The sequence below is a fragment of the Heterodontus francisci genome, chromosome 15 (assembly GCF_036365525.1).
Source record: "Heterodontus francisci isolate sHetFra1 chromosome 15, sHetFra1.hap1, whole genome shotgun sequence".
NCBI lineage: Eukaryota > Metazoa > Chordata > Chondrichthyes > Heterodontiformes > Heterodontidae > Heterodontus > Heterodontus francisci.
In genome coordinates, this window is record NC_090385.1 from 64,007,973 (window position 1) to 64,027,996 (window position 20,024).

Consider the following 20,024-nt stretch of genomic DNA (forward strand, 5'->3'; position numbering starts at 1 on the left):
TAAGCTGCCGTGGGGTCACCCGCCGAGACTGGGTCCAGTGCCGCAAAAGGATGAACAATCTCATGCGCGCGTCAAAAGTAAGTGGCACTATTTTTTGAGGGCAAAAGGAAGGAAAGGAAAGGAATGAAACAAAACTCCAGACTATCTAATTGCCCACAGTTCACAATGAGTTCATTAAGCCATTTTTGGATTTTTCTTTTTCTGTTATTCTAATTTTTTTTACAGTTCCTTTACAAAGTTCACATGTTTATGATTCCCCAAACCGGACAACTCAGCAAGGGCTCCCAACTCTTGTTGACTATTGGCATCACATACTTGCAAAGCCTTCCATCTTGATGTCAGTTCCTCCAGACGGTGTGCATTTTCTGTGGAAAGATGTACATCTGAGATTGCAAGTTGGTGAGCCAAGTCATTGGCAATTTTCATGCCATCTTTTACTGCTCCCAGTTCCTCTTTGAATACCTTATAAGCCAAAAGGGGCAAAAGAAGAGAAATGTTAGCCTGGAAATTGTCATTCAGTGCTAATCATAAATCACTAAGGGTTACTGGAGAATTTATTCATTTAGGTTACTCATGTTATTGCTGTTTTGAGTCAGTGGGTGAAATTAGGAATTCTCCAACCAATGAGAATGCAGCAACACTAAATTCTCTAAATAGGATGTGAGCTGCTATTCAGAATCACAATTACCTGAATTATCACCTAACTCCTGAAAAGGGATAATAACAAAAGGTTATGAACTTGAATGGTACCTTGTAATTTTAAAAACAAGCATTGGACATCCCTTCCATCTCTCCTGTATCCTTATGAATTGTGCATGCTGGCTAAAATCTACTTGCCTTCCTCGAAATATCTGTTTGTTTGATTTAACTAGACTCAGAGCACTATTGTCCACTCCTTTTATAGCTCTCAGCATGTTACCAAGACTCTTTATAAATTCATAACTGATAGCCTTTTTGAAAAAATAATAGGCTGTCACTGTTATAATGAACATTCACAAAGCCTGTACATCATTAAACTCTCTCTCAAGTCCATAATAACAAATTTGCAATGTATATAATGAAATAGATTCAGGCTGCAAATATATTGTGCCCGAAATAAAGGGGCAGCTACCTCAGCCAACAAGACAGAACTGCTTCATATTTATCATAATGACAGAATTTCTACATCATTCAAATTATTCAATACAGTTTATGCACTTGATTTGTACATTCAGCCAAGAATATATCTCTGATTGTGTAGAATAATGTACCACAGCACCAAATGGTTTTGGAGGAGGAAGTGAAGTGGACATTTTATTGAAGATGCTTTGGGCCAATTGTCCTGGTTTATGCAGACAATATGGTTCTTTAAAGGGGCAGCTTAGATACATTGGGATTTTTTCAAAGGATAATTTAAGAGGTACCCTATAGCAGTCAACACCAGTCAACCATCAGTTTTGGGTGTAGTTAGCTAACAATGCAAGGTTTTTGCAGTGCACAGCTCAGAAGGGGCAAGGACCTCCAAAATTCCAGTGAACTATCAGTGAAACACTGCAGCCAACACACTTAAGTGTCCACAAGGGAATCACTTAGAAGGATTTATCTTGTGTGTTAGTTTCTCGCATAACTGTTTCTGGAGAAGTTCCTCAATAAGTTGCTGTAGATTTGGGCAAAGCTACTTTTATTGGTCAGGAACTACAAGGTTTGAGGCAACAACAGCACACATTTAAAGCAAGAAAAAGGAGCACAGGGAAGAAGAGAGAATCAACAGACAGACCAGTCATGGAGAGTGAGTTCATGGGTGAACTGACCTGCAAATTACTAAATAGGCCATTAGATGATATAAAAATTCATCAGTGGGATGATACAGAGTCTAATTACCAAGGTATTGACCTTGACTCATTGATACAAATCTCATTTCTGAATCAGAAGACCATATGCCCTTGCCCCACTCCAGGACTTCAGCACATAATCTGAGGGAATAATACAGTACTGTATTATTGGTGCTGCCATCTTTCAGATGAGATGTTAAACTGTGCAATGTCTGCTCTTTCAGATGGATGTAAAAGATCCCATGCCATTATTTGAAGCAGAACGCAAATGTTCTCCTGGGTGTCCTGGCCAATATTTATCCCTCACCAAAAACATTAAAAGCAAATTATCTGGTCATTATCACATTGCTGATTTCAGGACCATGCTATGTGCAAATTGGCTGCTGCTTTTCGCTACATTACAACAGTATTACAATCAGGCGAGGAAGAGTAGAAAGGCTCCCCTCTGTCCCTCTCCTTATTTACCAGTGGATGTGCTTACCAATTCAGTGACTGTTTAACCCTTTATGTGCCATGATCATAAAAAAAACAATCAGATAGGTTTTCTTGAGTTTAAACAAGAAAGAGGTAAGTTTATTGTACTAAAAATCAAAACCCGATCTAAGTAAAAGTATGCTCCAACTTTCACACACACGAGAATCACACACACACATAAATATGTTATAGAGTGTATGAAGAATAGCTTTGTTGGATTCTAGTCCAGAACAAATGAAAATAATATACAGTCTATGGGGTCTGGTAATTCAGTTGTCTTCCAGCTGAATTTGTGGTTCTGAAGTTCCTGGCTGGTAGAAGTACACTTGCAGCTGGTCCGCCTGGTTCAGGGTTTCCTTGGAGATAGTGATGTAGATGACTTTCTCCCCAGTGTGTCTGTAGTGATGATAGGCTTGGACAGGATTCGAAGCTTTAAGTACACCCGGAGAGAGAGGGAAAGAGAGAGAGAGACAGCCCCACTGGGGTCCTGCACTGATTAGCTCTCAAAGCTTGTCTGCTGTGTATAACAGAAACTCCAAGTTTTCACACAGACTGGGGAGACTGTCGCATGATTTTTTCAGTGTATTCTTTTTTTCCACTTTGATGAGATCCAAAGTCTAAGAATCCCAAATCTCTCTCAGGTCTTATTGTTTCAATGTTTACCCCCTGGAAGTTCGTCTCCATGAGTGTGAATACTTCAAGATGGCTTTCAACGTCTTGCTAACGAGAGCGATATCAGATAATTCAACTGTTCGAGCCGTTGTTCTTGATGAGAGCTATTTAGATAGGTGTCTCCACTTTGATGGCTCAGAATGTGAGGTATTTCAATGCAAATTATGGTGTCCATCCTAGCTGCCTGTTTTTCAAAAATTGAATGTAGGATTCCAGCTTTCCTTTTTAAAAGTTTTATGTAGGTTTCGAACCGATGAATTAAAATCATCATTCAGCATAGCACATTTTCATGACATCTTCCCAGCATGCTCAATGAAATGTGACAATAGGAGCACTTCATTATAAGGTGGTAGGTAAGAAAAAAATAAACTGTACACATACATTCATTGTCAAACATTCACTTCTCAAACTCATTCTGCCATAGCTAGGCTTTGGTTTAATTTTCATCTGGACAATGCATCAGCTATTACATTGTTTTTTCCAGCAATGTGGGTAATTTTTAAGTGGTAGGGTTGTAAAAGCAGACTCCATCAAAATAGCCTTGTATTTTGATTTTTGAATTTCTCCACAAAGGTTAAAGGGTTATGGTCGGTGCAGACTAAATCTCCCTATATCCATTTTGGACATAGACCTCAAAATGCTGGAGAGTTAGCAACATTCCCAGTGTTTCCACAGTGGAATATCTCTTTTGGTGTCAGTTTAATTTTTTGGAGAAGTACCCCAATTGGTCTCTCAATGCCTGACTCATCATCTTGGAGTAGGACGACACATACCCCTCGGTCACTAACACCAATGCCATTTTAAATGGTTAATTAAAATTCAGAGCTGTGAGCACCGGTTCATTGGTAAAGATGGCTTTTTGCCTCTCGAAAGCCGCTTGACACCTTTCTGACCAGATTATACTCTTTTCTGTAGTAAATCTGTCAGTGGGGCAGCTATAGTGCTGAAGTTTGGGACGACTTTGTGGTAAAACCCACACATCCCCATAAATCGCATTATTTCCCCTTTGGTCGTGCGGACAGGAAAATCGATCAGGCCCCGTACTTTTGCTGCTCTAGGCAGCACTCACCCCTGACTTAAAACATGCCCTAGGTAGGTTACTTGAGCTTTAGCAGACATGCTTTTTGCAAGGATTACCACTAGGTCAGCTGACTGCAAGCTTTGGAAAAGGGCTTCTAATTGGTCTGGGTGGTCCCCCACGTCTCATTGTAGACTAACAAATCATCTAGGTACACTACACACTTAGTAGGTCAGCCAGTACCTGGTTCATCAGCCTTTGGAAGGTGGCTTAATCCAAAGGGCATCATTCGGCACTGGAATAGGCCAACTGGCGTGACAAAAGCTGAGATCTCTTTGGTTCGGGGTGTTAATGGAACCTGCTAGTATCCTTTTAGCAAGTCTATCTTGGTTATGTAGGTGGCATTCCCTACTCTAACAATACAGTCTTCCAGGCGAGGAATTAGGTAGGAATCAGCTCTGGTCACTGCAGTAACCTTCCTGTAATCAATGCAGAACCTTGTTGAGCCATTGGGCTTGGGTACAAGCACAACTGTTGAACTCCAGCTGTTCTGGCTGGGCTCAGTCAGCTTGTTTTACAGCATATACTGAATTTCCTCTCGCACCTGGGTCAGTTTCCCGGGACCTAGGCGATGGGGGTTCTGTTTTATGGGAGGGGTCTCTTCGGCAGCCACATTGTGTAGGGTGAGGCTTGTGCATGTTGGTGTGTCCCTGCAGATTTCTTTAAATGCTGTGAATCACCTTAGTAGGGCTTATCTTTGTTCTGCATTTAAGTAGAAGAGTACAATGTCCAATTTTTCTAGCATTTCAGTGTTAGCTAACTAAACAGTAGGGGGTTCGATTTGGGAACCCTCCAGGCCCTCCTAACTCGTCCTCACTGTTTTTGTCGTCCTAACTGCCCGATAGACCTGGGCTTGGTTGTCCCCTTCCCAACTGTGATACTGTTTTAACATGTTGATATGGCACAGCCTTTGTTTTTCCTGCAGTCTGGTGTGTCAATTAAATAGTTCACCTTGCCAGTTCTCTTTACTACTCTCTAGGGGCCACTAAACCGGGCTTTCAGGGGTTTACCCGGTATTGGGAGTAGTACTAACACATGGGCCTGAATTTTATAGAGTCCTCTACATCGGGAATGGTGGTGTGGGAGCATAAAGATTGCTCCGGATGAGGCCCGCCACCGACCTCGACATGGCAGGGCCCATCCCGATCTCGGCGGTGGCAGCGAGGCCTTTTGTCGGCGCCCCCACCGTCACTTGGTGACAGGACCCGCAGTACAATATGCAGATGGGCACTTACCATTCATTAACATGCAGGCTGCTGCGATTCAGACAGCAGGTTGAGATCTTCATCCTGGCGGCCAGCATTGATGTGCCTTCAGATTTCCGACTGGGGAAATGAGGTGCAACTCCTATGGGGAGGGGGGACGAGGTACTTTTCTCAGTGCGGGAGTGGGGGAGCAGGGTCAAACTCTTTGGATTGATTGGGGGGATGGTGAGAAGGGATTGAGGGTTAGAGTTTGTGAACTTTGGGGCGGGGAAGGTCACGTAGTCAAGGTAAGTATTTTGGGGGGTGAGTGGGCAAGGAATTAAATGTAAGGCTATTGGGGGGGTGGTGGGAGAGGGGATGGAAAGATTTTTAAAATCATTTTTAAGACTTTTAAATTAAATTTACCTTTAAGATTTGAAACGGTTGTTTGGGACTCTAAGCCCTTTAAAAATGGCACCGTCGACTGCGCAGTGGCGACGTACACCGTTGCAGGCGACAGCTCTCCTGCCCCTCCACATCATCGGGAGGTGGCCGTCCCAGGCATGTTAATGAGCCACCATGTTTAAGATCGCGACATCTCCGCGGAGTAAATGCTGCGCGTGCGGGCTGACATCTTTTACAGCTACTGCTGAGTACAGCGGCGGCCACATAAAATCCAGCCCATGGTCTCCAGGCTGAAATGTTCTGGTCTTGGCATGTTTATCTGCCTGCTTTGTCATAGCTGTGTGGGAGGTTTTTAGGTGCTCCTGAGCCATTGCTCTCGTGAGCTGCTCCCAGAACATGGAGATGTAGTTTAACATGGAAGGCTTATCCCTGTGGCCCAAAAACCTCTCCTTGATTAGTTTAAGTGGACCTCTCACCCTGTGTCCATTAACTAGTTCAAAGGGAGTAAAGCTGGTGGACTTATTGGGTGAATCCCTGGTGGCAAACAGGAGATATCCCAGCCCTTTGTCCCGGTCATGGGGGTACTTCTAGTAGTATGACCTGATCATTATTTTTAGGGTCTGGTGGTACTGTTAAAAAGCCGATTGTGACTGTGGGTGGTAGGCTGAGTACTTTAGCTGGGTTATGCCCAGATTACCCATGACTTTTTGAAAGATACTAGGCATGTAATCCATGCCCTGATCTGATTGGATTTTGGGAGGCAGCCCATATCGGGTAAAGAATTGGGTTTGCTCCTCCACCGCTACCTTGGCCGAGGTAGTTCTTAGGGGAAGGGCCTCTGGGAATTGGGTAGCCACATCCATAATGGGTGAGAAGATACTGGCAGCCCCCTTTTATTTTCGGCAGGAGTTCCACACAATCCACCAGCACTCTGCTGAAGGGTTCCCCAAAAGCTGGTAAGGAATTAGGGGTGCAGGTTTTACTGCAGGTTGGGGCTTCTTGTACGGTAAGTTTTACAGAACTCCACCACATCTTTGTGGAGTTTTGGCCAGTCAAATGTTGTCTTATGTGGGCTTGGGTTTTTCGTACAACAACATGTCCAGCCATTGAAGCTTCATGGGCTATTCTTAGTATTTCCTTATGGTACCTCACCGGCACCACTGTCTGGTGAACCACTGTCCACTCTTTGTCGGCAGGTCTGTGAGGAAGTCTCCACTTCCTCATTAGTAACTCATTCTTTATTACTACTCTGAGACTCCCTCTGCTTCAGCTTCAGTTTGGGCCTGGGCCAGCTTGTTGAGCCTTGACCAAGGAAGATCTGTTCAACACATCCTTTGAGTCCTCTAACTTCCCAAAGAAGGTTTCAGATAACCAGACAGTAGGGTCATCTGTCTGTAGTGCCAGTTCAGCCTCCTCTGACGGAGTTTGTTTGACCATGGACCGGATCACCACACAGTCAGGGAAACTGCTGGGGACCTTTTCTTGCAATTTCTCTGTCTCCCTGAACTCTTTTGGTCTCCCTAAAACCACTGGGGAAGTTACCACCTTCGCCCCCACCAGATCATTACCCAGGAGCAGGTCAACCCTGTCCACGGGTAAACTAAGGACAATCCGCACGGTTACCAGTTCTGAAACAAGGTCGCACTCCAGGTGAATACAATATAAAGGTGTGGACATATACTATCCTCTGATACCATTCACTAACACTCTAACATTCATTGTACTCCCTGGGGGGAAAGGTCATGCCTTTCCGAGCAGAAGGGACTGGGTGACCACTGTATCCCTAAGTATGACTTTGGGCTTGCTTGCCTCACTGAGGGATATGGGTCACTTTTCCTTGGGACACAAAATTCTGGTAACTCTCATTTTGTTAAGGTTTCCTGCACTCTCAACTGTAGGTTTACTGGGTCTTGCTGCCGCAGGTAAAGCCTGATTTGCTGTGCTTTCCATCAGGGCCCCTTTTCCTGCACTGGTCTGGTGTACCCTGATTAATCCTACAGGTTTTCCTTGTAACTTCCAGCAGCCAGCTCAGAGGTGCCCTGCCTTGTTACAATGGACACACACAGGCTTCTGGACATCACTCCTGCTCTCAGCATCGTCCTTTTTGGCCTGAGGAGGGCCCCCTATGAGTCTAGCTTACCCTTCTTGCCCGTGGCAGTCCAGGCTCCTATCAACCTCCCACCTTTTATCTGTTTCGGGTTTTTGGAGGGCTTCCCTTGGGTAAGGGCTTGTGGAAAAGCGTAAATTCATCAGCCAGGGTTGCTGCCTGCCTGTCACTTGGAAACTTTTGTTCCTCTATGTGGGTTTTAAGGGAAAGGGGAAGCAAGTTTTTGAACACCTCAAGAAGGATCACCTCTCTGGTTTTCATATGTGGGCTGTATCCTGAGTGCCCATATCCATTGGTCAGAAGCAAGTTGCTTAATTCATTCAAACTTGAGGTAAGTTTGTACAGGCTGCTTTTGGAGGGTTCAGAATTTTTGGTGGTACGCCTCCGGTACCAGCTCATGTGCACTCAGGATAGCGTTTTTAGTCATCTCATAGCCTGATTGAACTCTCATTAGGCAACCGTGAATAAACCTCATGCTTTGAAATAACAGGGTCCAGCTCTCTGCCGGCCACGTCAGCTGTTTTGTAAGCTTTTCAAAAGAGGTGAAAAATGTTTGCATATCTCCCTCTTTGAACTTTGGGATCAACTGGGAGAACGTTAAGAGCTCAACACTGGGTGCTGAGCTAGAGGTAGTTCCCTCACCAATATTGCCTTCACTGGATGTATTGAGTCTTCCTCTAGTTAATTCAAGCTGCCTTAACTCCTTTTGGAAGGCTCTTTCTCTTTCCCTTTCCTGAGACTCTCATCTTTCTCTCTCTGGAAAGCTCTTTCTTTTTCTTAGAATTCTAATTCTAGTCTCCTCTCTTCTAGTTATATCTTAGCTAATGTTACTTTGTCTGTTTCTTACTCTAAACCTGTTTCTGAGTCTTCAGGTTCAAGTGCAAAATGGTTGGCCACATGTTTTCGGATTTCAGGCTTCCTAGCTTTTGGACGGACAGTAATCCCTAACTGCCCAGCTGCATTTCTCAACCCTGCAATAGATAGGGCTTTTAACCTGTCCCAAGTTATTTCACTCTTGTCTAGGAAGGTACTGGCCTTATGTGGACATTTTAGTATGCTAGCAGTGAAAACCACAAGAAAACCCGTATTGAAGGTTTTAATTTTTTGCTAGGGTTCAATTTGGCTTCCCACTTCCAATTTCTCATGTGTCTTTGGGTTTTGATCCTGGACGAGCCCCAAAATTTCTGTTATGATCAGGTGAGGAGGGGTAGAAAGGCTCCCCTATTGTACCTCTCCTTGTTTGACCGAAACAGGGCTTATTCCTTTTTTAACAGTTGACGCGCTTACCAATTTAGTGAGTGTTTAACCCTTTATGTGCTATGATCATAAAAGAACCAATCGGACAGGTTTTCTTGAGCTTAAACAAGAAAGAGGTTATTTTATGTACTTAAAATCAAAACCTGATCTAAGTAAAAATAATAAACTATGCATCAACTTTCACATTCATGCGCACACACATGAGAATCACACACACAAAAATAGGTTACAGAGTGATAAAGAATAGTTTTGTTAGATTAGAGGCTAGAGAAATAAAAATAATATACAGTCTGTGGGGTCTGGTAATTCAGTTCTCTTCCGGCTGAATATGTAGTTCTGAAGTTCCTGGCTGGTAGAAGTGCACTTGCAGCTAGTCCACCTGGTTCAGGTTTTCCTTGGAGATAGTGATGTAGATGGCTTACCTCCCGGGGTCTCTGTCTGTAGTGATGATAGGCTTGGACAGGATTCAAAGCTTGCAGTATACCTGGAGAGAGAGAGGGAGAGAGAGAGAGAGAGACAGCCCCACTGGGGTCCTGCACTGATTAGCTCTCAAAGCTTGTCAATTGTGTATCACAGAAACTCCAAGTTTTCACACAGATGGGAGAGACTGTCACATGACTCTTTCAGTGTTTTTTTCCACTTTGATGAGATCCAAAGCCTAAGAATCCCAAATCTCTCTCAGATCTTATTGTTCCAATATTTACCACCCAGAGATTCGTCTCCACTAGTGTGAATGCTCCAAGATGGCTTTGAATGTCTTGCTAATGAGAGTGATACCAGATAATTCACTCAACTGTTCGAGCCATTGTTCTGGATGAGAGCTATTTAGACATGCATCTCCACTTCGATGGCTCGCAATGTGAGGTATTTCAATGCAAATTGTGGTGGCCATCCTAGCTGCCTGTTTTTAAAAAAAAGTTGAATGCAGGATTCCAGCTTTCCTTTTTAAAAGTTTAATGTACGTTTCCAATCGATGAATTAAAATCATCATTCAGCATAGCATGTTTTCTTGACAGTAGTGACTTCACTTCAAAAGTACTTAAAAGTGCTTTGGGACATAGTGCAAGGTCTTATATAAATGCTAGTTCTTTCCTAATATTGCTTTTTCCAACAAACTAATCTGCTTGTTTTCTTTCAGGCTTCTGTTTTGACGATGGCAACATCATAATCTGTTTCTTCTCTTTACAGATGCCAACTGACCTGCTGTGCATTTCTGATCATTTCTGTTTTTGTTTCAGATTTTCAATTTTTCTTTTTTTAATTGTTTAAAGGTGAAAGGTTACATATAACTATCTGAAATTAAACACAAACTCTAGAGGTTACAAGATAGCAAAAGCATAATATGACAATAGGTAGTAAGGATAAGCCCAGCAATGACAGGCCAGTCAGTTTAATATTGGTGTTGGAAAGCTTTTGGAAATGATAATTCGGGAGAAAATTAACAGTCACTTGGACCAATGTAGATTAATTAAGGAAAACCAGTATGGATTTGTTAAGGGCAAATCGTGTTCAATCCACTTGCTTGAGTTTTTTGATGAGGTAACAGAGAGGGTTGATGAAGGCAATGCGATTGATGTGATATTGGATAATTACCTGAGAAGAAAAATTTGCAGGGCTATGGGAAAAGGCAGGGGGAGTGGGATTAGATGAGTTGCTCTTGCAGTGAGTTGGCGCAGACAGGACGGGCCGAATGGCTCCTTCTGTGCTTTCACCATTCTATGATTCAATTCTAATGAAACCTGGGTATCGTAATATAAGGCTTCCCCTGAGAGGTCCAGGGACACGGTGGCTGATTTTCCTCTTTTTTGTGCCCTGGCTATCCCTACTTCCAAGACACAAAGCCAAGGGAAATGTGGTGGTGATCCATTGTGCCAGGTCTGCCCCAAATTTGTGTTTCACTGGAGTTATTTGGAGTTATTCTCCATTGAGGTTGTGATACATCTGGTGTTTTTGTGTCCCGGAGTGTAATGCCTATTCCATATGTACTTGCACCAGCAAGAAAGGATCAATTTAATAATCCACCATAGGCAAAAATGCTTCTATCTGTCACATCAGCTGGTCAACATTTGGTTGGTAACTATAGCAATTAACTATACCTTAGTTGTCTCAATATGTTCCTGCAATGAATCAATGAAGAGATCTCCCACAGGCTCCCAGGAATCTCGAACAGCCTCAGCCTGGTCTAGGGCAAGACTAAGCTCATCCATGGCACCTTGGAGCTCTAGAAGTCTCTCCATCGTTCTCTCAATGTGCCTGTGCCGGTCCATGCAGCGAGCACTCAGCTTCTCCCACATTTCACTTGATACATTAGCCTGCTTCCAAATGAACCGACTCACATTCTGGATTCTCTGCTTTGGTGACATATCTGAAATTATGATTCATTAGAGGTTCAGAAACAGAGTATGCCCTTGGAGGAATCTTATAAGATGACTTAATCAAGAGGATACAAGGGTATCTAGATAATGGAGAGACTAAACTGCCCAGTGGCAGTCCAGTGGTGGCAATAACATAATAGTTCACACTGTGACACTGTGATTATGGGATAGAGGAGCTTAACAGGTGGCGGTATGGAATACAATATAGAATATCCAGAGATAGTGGAGTTTGTTGTGTAGCAGCTACTTTCAGCTTCAAAATGGACAAAACATTAAATGATGAAAAAAGATTTGGGAAGTGTTTTGTGATTAAAGTTTTTAAAGAATACAGTATTAAAGAGTGATTAGGTTTAATTGTAGGAAAACAATTCAAATTAAAATAAAATAAATCTGAGTGAGGAAAAGAATGGGAAAGAAGAACGAATATGAAGAAAGGGGGAAGAGGTAAATCTTTGAAATTATAATTCTATTTTTTAAAACTGCAGGATTAATGTTAACAATAGTAGAATACTTTTGATATTTAAATAGCTTGAATTCATCATCTGAGTATTTCTTTCAGTGACACAATGCTTAAATTAACAATTTATAAACTGATTATTCCAAGGGCACAACTATTGACCTGCAATTACCAGTAGGCTAAGGGTCAAACTTAATGTTTTACCTTCAAAATGATTTGAATTACTAGCTGCAGGAATCACAGTCTGGGCATATAGTGTAGCAATTATAAAAAAACAAAATGCAGGGAGGAAAATAACGATATGGTATCACATATTCTAGCTGATAATGTGATGAAAAGCCTGAAACCTCACTGAGGCTATGGGCTTTTATTCACATGAGGTTGAAGTTTCATAAAGTGAATAGAGTGAATGAACAGCACTTCAGATGCCCAGTGCTCGGTAACAAAGGGCACTTAAGTGGAGACTAAATGTTATTTCTTTTTTACTGGATGTCTTTCTCCCTGTATTAGGAACACCCTGCATTTCCTTGCCCTCCAGAAAACAAATCCAGTAAAGGGTCTTTATGGCCCAAGGGAATTTTGGGGAAAAAATGCCAAAAAAAAAAGCAACCCCTTTTATGGCAGCATTTCCAATGGTGCTGGTGCCCAAGAGCAGTGGTCTTGACATTTTCCCTATAATGTATGTTATATTGACACAGCTGAAGTCATTAGGCAAGCAAGATGAAATGATAACCTTTGTTTTGTGCTGGCTCTTCTGTTTCTTCAAGAGGATGCTGGGATAGGAATGCTTGGGCTGACTCCAAAGTTGCCAATATGAAGGGTCCTTTAGTCTTTACATCTTCCATGAAAGCCTTTAATGAAAGGATGTGGAAATAAAATGAAATCTAGGAGCAGAAATCAAACAATTAACTTTTCAGTTACCAGACTAGTAAATTGCTTTAATGCCAACGTTATTGCTTTTGAACTTTTATGTGAAAGTGTAATGGAAATTATGAGTAGTATTGACATGGTTTACATTTTTCTTTATGATTCCCTTTATGTATCTGTTTAAATAACAATGTGGTCAGGAGCATTTAACCTACAGACCGTAAATTGCTGTTCATGAACAGACATCTGATCGGAAGGTGATCTGAAGTTTGGGGCAGGGGGCAGATGATCTGGGGTTTGAAACCTGATGGGCTCATACATCTGAGATTGATAAAATAATTAATACAGGGAGAAAGCAGGAGAATACTTTTGGGATGGAGATGTTTCCAACATGCAAGTAGAAAGTAGGGTTTCATGCCTAAATGAAACCACCCTCTGCACGTAATTGCTCGTCACTTTATTTCTGATATGGTGACACACTTAGGCCAGAATTTTACGTCCCCCCCAAAGAGCGGGTTGGTGGCGGGGTAGGGGCGGGGGACGTAAAATGTAGTGGGAGGCTTGGGGGGGGGTCCTTCCCGACTTGCTCCCGCCTTCACTGCCATTTAACGCGGGGCGGCGGTGGCGAAAACTGGCCCACCCGCCCAGGCCAATCAAGGCCCTTAGGTGGTCAGTTAACGGCCACTTAAGGGCATCCGCCTGCCATCATGGGACTTTTACCCCTTGGCTGATTGGGCAGCCCAGGCCTGAGAAAAACCGCCTGATAAAAGCAGATGGCTTTCTGATGGCCCTGGGGAGGGGGGGGCCCTCATGATCAGGCACCTGTGCCTGACGGAGGGCTGCCCCAATGCTCCATCCAACCTCAACAGCCAACACGCCCCCAACCGCACCCCCCCCCCGGCCCCCCAATCGACCACCCTTGCCTTGCCAGGGCCCGACCGATCAACCCCGGTGAGGCCCCAAAAACTTACCTTTTCCCGGGGCCGTCCTTCCTCTTCTTCTCGAAGCTGGGTTGCAGTCCCAGTTGTGGCCACCACTCCCGGCGTTGCTGGGACTAAGAGCTGCTGGCCTGCTGATTGGCCGGCAGCTGCATTAGGCGGGACTTCCTGCCTCAAGACCAATTAAAGGTCTGAGAAATGAAAAATGCAGTTTGGGGATCCCCAAGCCAGGTGGAGTCAGGTTCACCACTGACTTTTCAATTGGTAGACGGCTCCCGTCCGTAGAGGGTGAAATTCAGCCCTTAATTTTTGATTTAAAAATTATATATTTTGGTCTATGGTTAAAATGTTAAAGTTAGGAAAACACTTCTCTGTGGAAATTGAGACTCCTCTTTAAGATATTTCCTCTGCGCTAATGTTTTCCATTGCTCTCCTGAAGGCACCAATGCCTCTTTCGGATCAGCTGATCGGCTCAGATCAGAGATCAAACTTGGGAATTCCTTGTCTACATTGGTCAGATCCAATTCTAGGAAGTGCATTAACCATCTGAATTACCAGAAGCTGTAATGTAAACCCTTTTGTGTGCATGCAGCTGCAAATGCACTATGGCAAAAGAAATGCATAACTCTTCTCTTCCCTCATCCTAAAACAAAAAAAATGTTGGCAAACACATTTTTATTAAGACACTTCCCATTTAAGAAGGGTTTGTATTCTGTATGTAGCTTCAGTCTTTAATTAAAGAAAAATTAATTCTCAACACAAGAGATTAATCCTAATTTTCATAAAATTAAATGGAATATTGAAAAATGCAAAACACCTACTTGTCACCGACCATTTTCTTCAAAGGAATGGTTAACTTACTGAGTGGAACTCATTGTACCGCTGCACTGCACCAATATCCCCCGTGAAGGGAAGCTGCTCAGAAAGTTCTTCGTCTTTCAGGGTCAGCCAGTCAATGATCTCCTGCAAAGACAGCTGTAGCTTGCCACTGTGATCAGAGAGTGCCTCCAGTCGAGCCCTTAGACACAATGAAGGAATGGGGGGTATGGAAATTTAATAGTTTTCAAAAGAATAAAGAGATCTTCAGCTAAGGTAAATGGGGTGCGACGACAAGACAGAAGATCACATAGTATGGACCATTACTGAGGCTGAGAATGTGTCAAGGTTCCATTTGTGGTTGTGTGTCTGATTCCTGATCAATGCTTTATCTGAAGTCATCTTCAGAGAAATGCCATTGGTTCCATTATACTGCTGATCTCTATTCTTTGCTTCTGGGTATGTCTGCAATGGACAGAAAGGCCACAGAGCTGACAAACAATAAAGGCAGCTCCACATGTACATCGGACCAGTATTCACCAAAGTGCTACTTCCAACCCTTCCACTGCAACATTCTTCCTTTTTATATATTCAGGATAGGCTGCAGTTGTACAGGTTGTTGGCAGCCTTCCAGTACTTTACTCCTTCTATTCACTCGCCTTATTCCAAATTTGAGGCCAGATGCTGAAAGGTGGCCGGCTGTTTAACCACAGGGTCTATTGCGACCTCAACTAAAGTGTGCGCTGACAGACATATCTTCCAGCAGGGATACTCAACTGTGTTCAAAGCCAGTTTGTTTCCACCTGAACCCAGAGGCACTGAGGCCAATTGTAGCACCTAAAGCTGCCTGACAGAAGTTAGCTAACTTAGCACTGCTGGAGGATTAAAACTAAGACATTCCTGGTCTGTCTTGTTCAGTACAATGCTCAGCAAGTGAGGAATAAATAACTTTGCAACTATTGTGGAACCATCGTTGACTTCACACAGAATAGATTGCGTTCATTTTTTTCCAGCCTGGGCCTGCCTAAATTCAACCTTTTCAATCACTTCAAAACTGCAGAGGTATTTTCAGAGTCTGCTTGTCCTCATTAAAGTTTCAAACCCCCAGAGCTAAATTAGATACTCAAAAATTGAATACTCAAAGATATCACTCACTTAGAACTGCATTTCAGACTCAATCCCTTCTGGATACATTTTATTTAAAGAAATGATTTTTGTAAATCAGATATAAATCCTGCTTTTGATTCTAAGTGCTGTTCATTGGTGAGTAAGGTTGATTTATATTTAAGCTTTCAAAGACTTAGACTTCACTCCAGACTATCACAACTGCCCTGGGCTTCTTTGTGAAAAACTCTGGCCAAGATTTTATTCTTACTGAACATATCGTTGAGAAACAGATTTCAATTTTTTTGGGTGAATTTTGTGCTCGTCAAGGTGAAGAACGCCAATGTGGGAAAGGAAAACACGTTTTCATCTTTTGTCATCCTTTATCTGCATCACGTAATCTCAGGTCAGCTGTAGCACAGGCAGAGGCAAAGGAAACCACCCAACAATGGGCTGCATTTTAAGTCTCTACCGCCGAAACAGGCGGCGGACGTAAAGAAATGTGGCCCGCGCACACGAGGACCACGTCAAGGAGCCGCCGCGATTTCAAACAATGTGGCTCATTTGTATGGTCATGCATCCGCACTTCGTGATGACGTGGAGGGGGTGGGTGAACCGTCGCCGACAATGGTGTCTGGCGCGAATGTGCAGGAGCCGCCGCCATTTTTAAAGGGCTTACAGCCTCAATGTATGTTTAAAATTTAAAGGGCCAGTTAAAGTGAAGTTCTGTAAAAATGAATAAAATGACCTTTCAATGCACTCTCCCACTACCCCCAATGGCATTTCAAAACATTCCTGCCCTTTTCCCCCCCGGAATACATGCCTTCCAAATTTGACCACCCAACCCCCCCACAAAGTTCAGCACTTTTGTCCTTTTCCCCTTTCCCATCACCCCACCCTCCGACCAATCCGCATCATTGTAACCCCGCTCCCCACTCTCGCACAGAGAAAATCAACTCCTCCCCCCTCCCCCCAGGTGTCACGCCACATTTCCCTGAACGGGGATTTGAAGGCGCAGCATTATCAGCTGCCTGAATAGAGATTGGAACGTGGTGGCTGAATCGCAGCAGCCTACATAGTAAGTAGGCATTAATCTATTTTAATACGGGGCCCGTCACCAAGCAGCAGGGCGGCCGCCACAAGGCCTCGCTGCCGCCGCCGAGATCGGTATGGGGCCTGCCGCCATCGGGGTCGGCCTCCGCTGTACCGATCTTCATTGCTCCCCTGCCACCGTTCCCGGCAACGGAGGGGCTTTAAAATCCAGACCAATATGTTTTAGTTCAAATCTCAGAACAGCACCCACTACATGATGAAATGTTCTACTTCATACGTCAATGATCATCACAGACTCTGAGTAAAATTGCTAATTTAGTCCTCATTTTGAGCAGCTTTGTTTGCACACTAAAATTGGATGAAGACTGTCCCAAACTCACTTACACAGAGCTCTTACAGCCAATGGACTGAGAAGGCCACAAGTTTATACATTAATTACCTCCACCGCCATGCACCGTGGCTGCAGTGTACTATCTACAGGATGCACTGCAACGAGTCACCAAGGTTTCTTCGGCAGCACAATCCCAAATCCATGACCGCCATGACCTAGAGGTTCAAGGGCAGTAGATGCATGGGAACACCATCACCTCTATGTCCCCCACCTAAGTCACACACTAGTTTGACTTGAACATATATTGTTAGGTCAAAACCTCCCTGTACATGGATGACGTGGCCGTCTTCTGCTCGGATCTGCTGTCCGTGCGCAGACTGATGAGCATCTGCGACCAGTTCGAACTGGCCTCGGGAGCCAAAGTTAACCACGGCAAGAGCGAGGCCATGTTCTTTGGGAACTGGGCTGACCGATCCTTTGTCCCCTTCACCGTCAGGTCAGATTACCTGAAGGTGCTGGGGATATGGTTCGGAAGGGCCGGGGCGTGCACCAAAACATGGGAGGAGCGAGTAGCCAAGGTACGACAAAAGTTGGGCATGTGGGGGCAGCGATCTCTCTCCATTGTGGGTAAGAACCTGGTCATCAGGTGCGAGGCGCTCACGTTGTTGCTCTACGTGGCGCAGGTCTGGCCCATACCCCACTCCTGCGCCGTGGCAGTCACCCGAGCCATTTTCCGCTTCGTCTGGGGATCTAAAATGGACCGGGTCCGGAGGGACACGATGTTCAAATCTCTGGACATGGGCGGGAAAAATGTACCCAACGTGGCCCTCATCCTGATGACCACCTTCGTGTGCGGCTGCATCAAGCTATGTGTAGATCCCCAGTACGCAAACTCCAAGTGTCACTACGTGCTGAGGTTCTATCTGTCCCCGGTGTTGCGAAGGATGGGCCTGGTCACATTGCCGCGGAACGCACCATGCAGTTGGACGGCGCCGTACCACCTATCCTTCGTGGAGCAGTTTCTGCGGAAAAACACCTTTGACCACCGGTCCATCAGGCAGTGGTCTGCACGGAATGTCCTCAAGGCCCTACGGGAAAAGGAAACGGTGGATCCTGTCGGATGGTTCCCCGAGCAGACCGTCAAAGTCATTTGGCGGAATGCCTCATCACCAGAACTTTCAAACAAGCACCAAGACGTAGCTTGGCTGGTGGTGAGAAGGGCCCTCCCCGTCAGATCCTTCATGCACACCCGAAGTCTCGCCCCCTCCGCACAGTGCCCCCGCGTTGGCTGTGGTGGGGAAGAGACGGTCGCCCACCTCCTCCTGGAATGTGCCTTTGCAAAGCAGGTGTGGAAAGAGATGCAGTGGTTTTTGTCAAGGTTCATCCCAAGCAGCTCTGTAACACAGGAGTCTGTGCTCTACGGGCTGTTCCCAGGGACGCACACCGAGACAAACATCAACTGCTGCTGGAGGACTATCAATTCGGTGAAAGACGCCCTTTGGTCTGCCCGAAACTTGCTGGTCTTCCAGCGCAAAGAGTTGTCCACCACCGAATGTTGCAGACTGGCACATTCCAAGGTCCAGGACTACGTGCTGAGGGACGCACTAAAGCTTGGGGCAGCCGCAGCAAAGGCTCAATGGGGAAAGACCACAGTGTAAGGTTCCCCCACCAAGCTGGACTGAGGGGCTGGAACCATGGGAAGCCCCTCGAACTGTATCGTTAATATTCTCAGTTGCTGTAAATGTAAAACTGTAATTGACATGACAATTGTGAAACGGAAGGGTTGGGAAGAAACTCATGACATTATTGAAAGAAACTGATCTCTTTTGCAATGTTTGTATTTTTTCGTGCTGTTTGGAAACTGTTTGGCAATGTAATTTTTACAGATTTTTATGAATAAAGTATATTTTGGAAATAAAAAAAAAAAAATATATTGTTAGTCCTGGGTTGAAATCCTTGATTTCCCTAACAATGTTGTTAGAACACCTTCACCACGAGGAAAAGGCCCACCACCATTTTCTCCAGGGCAAGTAGGGATGAACAATGAATGACGGTGTTAGCAGCAACATCCACATCCCAAGAATGAATTAAAGAAAAAAACTTTGATCATATCAGCGAAGGCTGAGCTCCTAATTGTTCTCCTAAACTTCAGTGCTTCAGTGGAGCCTCGGAGCAAGCTGTCTCTCATCAGATAATGGTGCAGGGCTAAAAATATTAAATTACTTAAAAAATATATAAATTCACCTGATATTTTGGGATTTCTTCTTAATCTCACTCCAACAGAGGTTCATCTCTTTGAAGTGCTGAAATGATGCCTGTGATTTAATCCTTTTGTTCGATATGTTTAGCTTTTATATTTGTTCCTGACATCCTGAATCAATAATCATATCTATAAAAATAATTAAAATGAAGTACTCATTAAGACCATTTCTGTGACTGAATGAAGCAATAGAAAAATTGTTAGATTCGGGTATTTGCTTTCCATGAATTATGGGCTGTATTTGCATCTTTTGTTAAAAGGAAATGAAATACACCTTTTCATTGTGTGCTATTTATGGACAATTATTAAAATAACTTGAAATGTGTGGTTTTTAAATGTAATTTTGTAATTGGGAACAAGAAATAGACAATTACAACACACTGAAAATGATTCTTTAACACTCCTTAAACAACTAATGATCAATAAACCGGTATAAAATGATAAAAATTTCAATAGTATAATTACAGAGTTGCAATAATGGTGCAAAGTGGTGCAGGAGGATGGTCACCAGACATAATGTGGAGACAACAGGTGGGTCAATATGTAAAATGAGTGCCCATACCTGTGAGAACCCGACACAAGGTGTAGAAGAAATGTACCATTTAACAAACAGCACAGAGATAAGGCAATAAAGCAGCAGCACAGGTCACATATGAACATGAAGAAAAGTGATAGTTGTTAAAGATTTATGCAAAATATGTGCTGTACTTACATGGAGAAATGTTTGCTGGGTTGTAATGCATAAAGTAGAAATAGCCGGGCTATATCAGTTACATTGTGTATTGCATCCTGCCAGCCCATAACTGTGTATCGACTTGCAATATTTTATTACGTG

The 20,024-nt window shown here is 43.8% G+C and overlaps 1 protein-coding gene across 1 annotated transcript in view; it reads right to left on the reverse strand.

The window, feature by feature from the left end:
• Positions 1 to 19,220, reverse strand: part of drp2 (dystrophin related protein 2) — a 102,892-nt gene extending 83,672 nt beyond the window's left edge. Inside the window, exons 1-5 of the mRNA XM_068047680.1 lie at positions 19,174 to 19,220; positions 14,487 to 14,643; positions 12,554 to 12,671; positions 11,085 to 11,353; positions 316 to 462 (exon numbers count right to left, since the gene is read on the reverse strand). Of these exons, the coding sequence (XP_067903781.1) occupies positions 316 to 462; positions 11,085 to 11,353; positions 12,554 to 12,671; positions 14,487 to 14,643; positions 19,174 to 19,220 (738 nt within the window). The remainder of the gene's footprint in view (positions 1 to 315; positions 463 to 11,084; positions 11,354 to 12,553; positions 12,672 to 14,486; positions 14,644 to 19,173) is intronic.
• Positions 19,221 to 20,024: the final 804 nt, after the last annotated feature.